The sequence below is a fragment of the Polypterus senegalus genome, chromosome 10 (genome assembly GCF_016835505.1).
Source record: "Polypterus senegalus isolate Bchr_013 chromosome 10, ASM1683550v1, whole genome shotgun sequence".
In the NCBI taxonomy this organism is placed as follows: Eukaryota; Metazoa; Chordata; class Cladistia; order Polypteriformes; family Polypteridae; genus Polypterus; species Polypterus senegalus.
In genome coordinates this window covers 140,701,509-140,709,687 of record NC_053163.1, presented here as the reverse complement: position 1 = coordinate 140,709,687, position 8,179 = coordinate 140,701,509, and the positions used below count along the sequence as shown (strand labels likewise).

Sequence of the window (8,179 nt, the reverse complement as noted above, 5' to 3'; positions counted from 1 at the left end):
ATTTAGTAATACCAGTCCATCTAATTTGCATGACTTTGGACTGTGGGAGTAAACCAGATCAGCTGGAGGAAACTCACACATACATGAGGAGAACATAAAAACTCCACACAGGGTGGACCCGGGACGTGAAATCTGGTCTCCTTATTGCAAGGTATGGGCACTACAACTGCACTACCAGGCCACCCCCTCATATTGATTATTCCACCTATTCAGTAATGTTCGTAGAGGTTGTGAAAGGTACTCCAGATTTGCATGTTTGATAAACTGGGTGGCTACAGCATACAGGTCCACCGTGAGTTAGCATTCTCTTGTCATTGACGTGTACGCTTATGTGACTAATGCTGACAAGGACAGATGCCATCCCTCTGCAACACTGGGAGTGCTACCACTCCGCCACTGTGCCACCCCATGTACTGAATTATTCATATGCTGTAATTTCCCAGATAAAAATCAATAGTAAAAGAGGACTACCAGAAGTGAATAAAGCCTTATTTATTCCAAATATTTATTTTATTTAACAATGTATTTTCCTCTGGTTTGGTCTTATTGGTTATTTCATGCAAACCCAGTCTTAGGCAGGTGGCCAATGAATGGTGCACAAGATTGGGTTAAAAGAGAGGGGGATCCCACACTTCCGGCACATACTGCTTAAGTGAGCCACTGAGTAACATGTTAGTTTTAGATGAAGATAAAAGAAATAACTAAGCAGTTTCACCTCCTTCACATTAGTTATCACAGGAAATAAGACCCATCTTGACTGGTAGAGGGAAGAAGTCAGGGAGAAGCTCCTAGCAGCTAAGCTTATTAGCTCAATAATTGGAGAGAAAATTGGGCGTACAGTATATGGATCAATACTGGGGATAGAGAGGTGCTAGAAATGGAGAAGTGAGTAAGCGTGTCTATATACAGTAGCAACAATACGCATTAAACCAAACACACTCGTTAGTGTGCAGAGAGCAATAACTGCCCGACCTTCATTAGTCCAAAGACTTGGTCGACCGTCATTTTTTAGAATAAATTAAAATCTTACAAAAAGAAAGCAGAATGCTACAAATCACTGTACAGCATAATAAAGTACTGTGCAAATTTACAAATCAAGGCAATTCAGGATGCCTCTCCTAGAATATACGTGTGTGTGCACACTCTGCTACTGCATTATGAATCCTCAGTGTGATCCCAGTGAGAATGAACTGTAGGCGTCTGTTCAGGTATGACTCCTGCCAGCCACACTCAATATTCCAATATGGAGTTCCCTTGTCACCTCAGGCTTGTGCACACTGAACGCTTCTGTCCTTCTCGACTTGAATGGATGACACTGTGTCTTGACTTGGTTCCATTTGCTTGCAGTTTGTCAGTTTTTTTTGGACCTTGTAAAAAGTTACAGGTGGAACTTCCGGAGTCTCCAACCAATCCAATGTCAGGAGGCTTGTTAAATGAGAACAATATTTAAACAAAAGTTCTTGCTTTAAGTTCACATTAATCCCTGTAGCATGGCACACATGCATTTTGGTTATATTTTGGGCTTTAGGTTTTGCCCTTCTGCTGAGAAAATCCCTTGGCTTTGACAAGCACAGCGGAAATAAGAACAGCAGGAGAGTCCATTTCGTCATGAGCCCTTCGAGTTAGGGTTCCGCTTGATTTGCTGCCACTGTTGTCCACTGTGGGGGCCTGAGTGATATTTTTTACGTTCTTCTGGTCCATCATGCAACAGCAAAGCAGCCTGAAGAAGGCTCCTCTCATCTCCCTGCTGGACAGCGTGTAAATGAGTGGGTTGAGGGCTGAATTGAGTACGGCCAGTGCAATAAACCAGTCCACTTCATACAGGACGGGGCACTGCTTAGGGCTGCAGGCCACATCCAACATGAGAAATACAAAAAGAGGGGCCCAGCATACGATGAAGACACCCAACACAATGACGACCGTACGAAGCAGCGCCATGGAGCGCTCAGACTGGCTGTTGTTTCTGGTGGCCACTCTCTGACTGCTGGAGTTCACTAGCCGGTAAATCCGCACGTAGAGAATGACGATGGCAAGAAGGATAAAGGTGAAGATGCTGATGCAGAAGGCCACATAACTTTTGGAATAAAGGGGCAGGACTGTGGAGCAGCTGGGAAGGTCATTGATGCAGTTCCAGCCCAGAATTGGCAGAGCCCCAAGGAAAATGGAGATGACCCAGCAAGCAGCCAGCAAGATGAATAGTCGGTACTTCTTGGTGGCGTTGTAGGGCTTCATGTTAACCATGGTCATGTGCCGTTCGATGCCAATAGCCAACAAGCTGAAAGTGGAGGCGCTGAGGGCCACAAACATGCTACCTTCTCTCATAAACCACATGCGGGGTGTCAGGAAGTAGGTTCTTTGGCCAGAAGTGAAAATGTTGACCACATAGGCTACACCTGCCAGCAGGTCAGACAGGGCAAGGTTCCCAATGAGGTAGTACATGCTATTGTGAAACTTTTTGTTTTTCCATATGGCAATGAGTACCAGCATGTTTTCCAACACTATGAAGGCACATATGAGCAGAAGCAAAACCATTTTGCTGGCGTCTGCACTCTTCTGTCGGCCCCATTTTCCCGAGTGGTTATAGTGGTCGAAGATGATCTGGTCCATGCCCACCTCTGGGCCGAAGCTGTCGTTCTCCTCCATTATGTACTCTCGCTGACTCAACTTGGTGCAGTTATGTTATTACTGTGCAAGGGAAGCTCCTGAACCGAAGCTCTGCCTCATCCCTTAGCAGGCTTGGGCGACAACAGAGATAACTTGATCCCTAGCTGGGCCGGCATTCTGCAAAACATAAGCAGGACACAAGTCACAGAGTGCAACATGCATGTGAAAGCCTCTTCAGATGACATTTAGAGAAACGGGACAATTATGAAATGCATTTGTCATACTAAATTAGATAGGCAAACAGATAGAAGGCCTAGTCCTTTTGAGCTTCAAACCACTAGGTTGTGGTTTCATTTCTTGCCTCCCACTCAGTCCGAGTTAGTCACTTAACAACAATGGATAGCATGGCTGCAAGGCCCAAACAAACAGCAAGAAATCCGAAAACACACGCAAATCCTTCACATCAGGGCTGAGCAAACTCAATCCGAGTAGATTTGTGTTTCAGGAGCTACACTGTCCCTTGTTAAAGAATTCTCGGCTTAACAGGAACCTGTATGACTTGGGATTTCTGTTTATTTGAGTTCTTGTAGAAACCACTACAAGTTTAATAGGCACCACTGCATGAAGGAAACTTGTGATGAGCAGACAACAACATGAACAAGACTTTGTAGTAGCTGCGTATTCATCATAAGTGACTTGCTTTACACCAAAAAATGCAAGATAGAAAAAGCGAAAACAATGCAAGTCCAGGGCCGTCTTAATGCATGGACATGCTGGACAGTTGCCTGGGGGTCCCACAAGCATAGGGGCCCTGTGCTAATAATCTTTGTATGTTGTGATCTGCTGAGTAGTTGTGTAGGTAGGGACCCCAGAGCACTGCTTTACCAGGGGGCCTATAATGCTGTTAAGATGGCCCTGTGAAAGTCTGTAGTCATTTCTGGTGAAATTCAAAATTTCATCTTTTTTTTTTTAATACAAGAAAGGGGCTGTAAAAACTAAACCTTCAGTCCCGTCACAGGCATAACGTAGATTCATAACTGGCTGCAGGTAAAACTTGCTGCCCAGGCGGCTGCTCCTTCACTCATGTCATGTCATTTTCTTTTTTTGTTTTTTATTGATTTTAATTAAAAGCAAATAACATTCCATACAATCATGTCACACCTAACAAACCGAAATACAAACCCCACCTAAGAGAAAGAGAGGAGACAACAACCAGAGCAAATCTTTAAGAACAGCATGGAAGGAAGAGTATCCTTTTCCCTGATATATAGAAACTTATTTTAAAATATTATTGATTTAATTTTGCCATATTTTAAAAATGCTTTGAACAGATCCTCTACGTAACAATTTCATTTTTTTTCAATTTCGGATAGTATAGGACATCAGTTACCCACTGACTAAAAAGTGGTGGGGTGGAATTCTTCCAGTTGAGCAGGAAAAGTCTACGTGCCAGTAGTGAGGTAAAGGCCATTACAGTTTGTTTGTCCTTCTCCACTTTAGGCCCCTCTGGGGGTCCACCAAACACAGCTGTTAATGGGCTAGGACAGGGGCTGGCAACCTTTCAGCGGTGTCGTGCCAAACCTATGTTACAATGTTATTCTGCGTGCCAACATAATTTTGTTGTATATAGCATCAAAATTGGTCCGGTTATAATAGGCATAATTTTGAAGTCCATGATAATCAGATCTTATATTTTTGGTCATTCAATATTTTAAAATACATAGGATCATATGTGAAAAGAATATTTGTCAAATTTAAATTTTCAACACATTTATTAAAAGTTTTATTACAAATTATAAATTACAAGTTTTTTCAATACACAATATATAGTTTGAATAAGAAAAAGTTATCAAGAATTCTTATATGATTAATCATTCTTTATTATTAATCAGAGCTATTTATCAATGAATGCGAAGCAATTGTATAACTACACTCAGTGGCTTTATTTTTGGTTCCAGTTATTTGACTAAAATAAGTAGTTTGTTTCTTAAATCCAGAAACAGCCCTTCTTATAGCTTCACTTTTCTCATCAGAGTTTTTAAATGTGAACTGATGTTTAGTTTGATAGTGTCTTTGTACACTTGACGTACGATACTTTCACCGTATAACACACACACAGCCTGATCCTTTTGTTGTACAAATCCATATTCATTCGTCCAAGAGTCTAAGAGCAAACATCAAGTTTTTGTCTTTTATGAGTCATTTTAGGGCAGTATATTACTTAATAAAAATGAGGTTTGTTTTCATGTACCACAGCCTGCACTGAACACGTGGTTTCCATTTACATTTGAGTTGCATGTGCAAAACGTAGATGGGGACGCGAAGCGCGAATGCATATGCTGTGATTAAAATATAATAACAAGAGATTGGTTTTAACGTACCACGTCCTGCACTGAACACGTGGTTTCCATTTACATGAGAGTCACAACTTAGGTGACGGTGCAAACGCGTGCGCTGTAATTAAAATATCAGTGAAAATCGTTCTGTGCTGTAGGTTGCCGACCCCTGGGTTAGGAGATTGTGACACCAAGGCTGTCTGAGAGGAATTCAAAGATTTTTCTCTAAAATGATGTTAATTTGGTGCACTCCCAGAACATGTGGCCCAGTGAGGCTGGAGCTCGATTGCAATGTTCACATGTTGAGCGTTGCCCTGGAAACATTTTGGACAAATTTAAATGAGATAAAAATCGCCTATCGAGTGCATTTAAATTGAATGATTGAACACTCTGCGCATATGGAGCTCGAGTATATTCTATGCATGGCTGCCTTCTACTCTTTTTCTGAAATACTAAGTGAAAGATCCTTTCCCCATTGTGTCTTTGAGATCTGTGAAAAGAAGGGACTTTAAAATGTTTTTATAAAAATTGTGGAATCTTCAAGATTGATCAATATTTCTTTTGGAATAGAAAGAGGTGGAAGATGAGGAAAACTGGGCAAAGAAACTTTGCTAGGTTGAAAGTAGTGGAAAACATGTTGATGAGATGCTAAATTTGTAGGAAGCAAAAACATTTTCGATGCACGATGCAAGTCTCTAAATGTTTTAATCGTAGACATTTTCCAAGCATTAAATACTGTGTATGTTTGAGAGACGGGAAAAAAATCGGTTGTCATGTTGAGGTGCAACAGATAAGAGCTTTTCTGTCTTTAAGTGTTTCCTGCATTGGTTCAATATTCTGAGTGAATGAAGGGCAATTGGATGATTAGTGTATCGATGATAATTTGTACTTACTGGGGCACAGAACAGGGAATTTTAAGAAGTAAGTCAAGAATTGAATTCTACTACAGACCAGGCTTGTGTATATTCATCAACTTGTGTCGCGATTTAGGTCTTTATGGCCTGTATATATGCCACCCAGTAATAAATTTGAAAGTTAGGTAGTGCCATGCCACCTTCTGCTTTAGAGTCGCCCTTTGTGGATGTGTGGATGTTTCAAAATCCAAACAAATGAGATTATGTCATGTCATTTTCTAACTTGTCTTGGGGAGAGCTGGAGCCTGACCCAGCGGATATAGGGAGCAAGGCAGGAACAAACCCTGGACAGTCCATCGCAGAGCGAACACACGACACATCAAACACCCACTAGGGCCAATTTAACATAGCGAATTCACCTAACAGCGGGAGGAAACTGGAGTACCCGGAGGAGACACACGCAGACATGAGGAGAACATGCAAACTCCACGCAGATGGTCTCCTTCCTGTGAGGCAGCAGTAATACAGACTTTTGTCACCGTCCTGCTCCACTGACAGACTGAGGAGATCGTTCCTTCCCCACACTATGCGACTCTTCAGTTCCACCCGGGGGAGTAAATGCTAACATTACTCAAAGTTATTGTCATTTTTTTTTTTTTTTCATTTTTATTACTCTTTAATATTGTTTTTTGTATCAGTATACTGCTGCTGGATTATGTGAATTTCCCCTTGGGATCAATAAAGTATCTATCTATCTATCTACCACTGCGCCCCCATGCCACCCTGGTCCTTCAGTGCCAACTTTTGAAATGCCTTGGTGAGCAGTTTTCCTCTGAGCTCTTATTCCCTGTCAAATGAGTGGACCCTGGACTTCTTAATCTTTAAACAGGATTTCCCCTGATAAACCAGTAATGATTTACATTTCTCTCTCCCTGTGTTGCACTCTATGATGACCTTTAGTTTGAGTTTCCTGCATGGATCTGCCATTAAGTGTTTAAGATCTCTTGTTTTAAGACATGTGCAGTATGATGTCTGTGCATTTAGAACAAGTGGGTTACTGGGACTGCTCACCTTTAACTCCCTGCAGATGGCACTGTTGTGCCAAAATTAAATAAGTAGTAACCTTGCAGCAATAATTTAAAGCGATGGGCCCTGGGGGGTAAGGGGGGGCTGTAGTGGCTGCAGGTTTTTGTTCCAACCCAGTTTCTTAATGAGAAGTCATCCATCTATCCATCCATTATCCAACCTGCTATATCCTACCTACAGAGTCACGGGGGTCTGCTGGATCCAATCCCAGCCAACACAGGGCACAAGGCAGGAAACAAACCCCGGGCAGGGCACCAGCCCACCGCAGGGGAGAAGTCATTTCTCCCTTTTAAATAATTTTATGCTTTATTTCAGTTGTCTCACCCTTAATTTTGTATTTCAGTCTTAAGCCAAATTTCCCCTGGAAACAAAAATATCTATCTAAGCAGCTGCTTTCATGGTTTTTAATTTCTCCTTATCCACCTGAATAAAAGGACAAGGGTTGGCTTGTGTCCGTCCAGTTGCAATGTATCCGTCATTCCAACAGATGGTATATTGCAAACATTAATGCTGCTTTTACAAAGCCCATACCAAACGTTACATAAGAGAGATGTTAATGCAAACGTTAATGCTGAGGTCTACGTTGACTACTCAGATTTCCACCCATCTTAGATGTGTAGCTAAGGAACCAGCAGCTCTCCATATGACTGGTCACATTTACAGCTGTGTATATTCATTGTGGTTTAATAAAATACTAGTGAAACATGTGGACCTATGTCCTAAAATAAAAAGCTGCAATAGGCAAGAGATAAACTTTAACATGGCCTTTTTATAACTTCACTTTAACTTAATCCTGATACTCTGTATGTTCAATTCTTCATAATAATTATTCACAGTGGCTCCAAAATCCATACTAACCCCTACTCTCTCTTCTGTTTCTTTTTCCAGTGGTGGCGGCCTGCGCCACCACCACCTACTCAAAGCATCATGATGCACCAACATTGATGGACTGAAAGCCAGAAGTCTACGTGACCATCACCATCAGGTCCTTCCATGAAAACCCTAAATACAAAGAGGACTGTTTGACTTATGTTAGGTAGATTGCCCAGAGGGGACTGGCGGTCTCATGGTCTGGAACCCCTACAGATTTTATTTTTTTCTCCAGCCTTTGGAGTTTTTTTTTGTTTTTTCTGTCCACCCTGGCCATTGGACCTTACTCTTATTCTATGTTAATTAATGTTGACTTATGTTTATTTTTTATTGTGTCTTCTATTTCTCTATTCATTTTATAAAGCACTTTGAGCTGCATTTTTCTGTATGAATATGTGCTATATAAATAAATGTTGATTGATTGATTGA

General features: G+C 41.5%; 1 protein-coding gene across 1 annotated transcript in view; it reads right to left on the bottom strand.

The window, feature by feature from the left end:
* Positions 1–477: 477 nt before the first annotated feature.
* Positions 478–8,179, bottom strand: part of s1pr3a (sphingosine-1-phosphate receptor 3a) — a 32,410-nt gene continuing 24,708 nt past the window's right edge. The window contains exon 2 of the mRNA XM_039766881.1: positions 478–2,781. Coding sequence (XP_039622815.1) covers positions 1,525–2,643 — 1,119 coding nt within the window. The 5' untranslated portion in view covers positions 2,644–2,781 and the 3' untranslated portion in view covers positions 478–1,524. The remainder of the gene's footprint in view (positions 2,782–8,179) is intronic.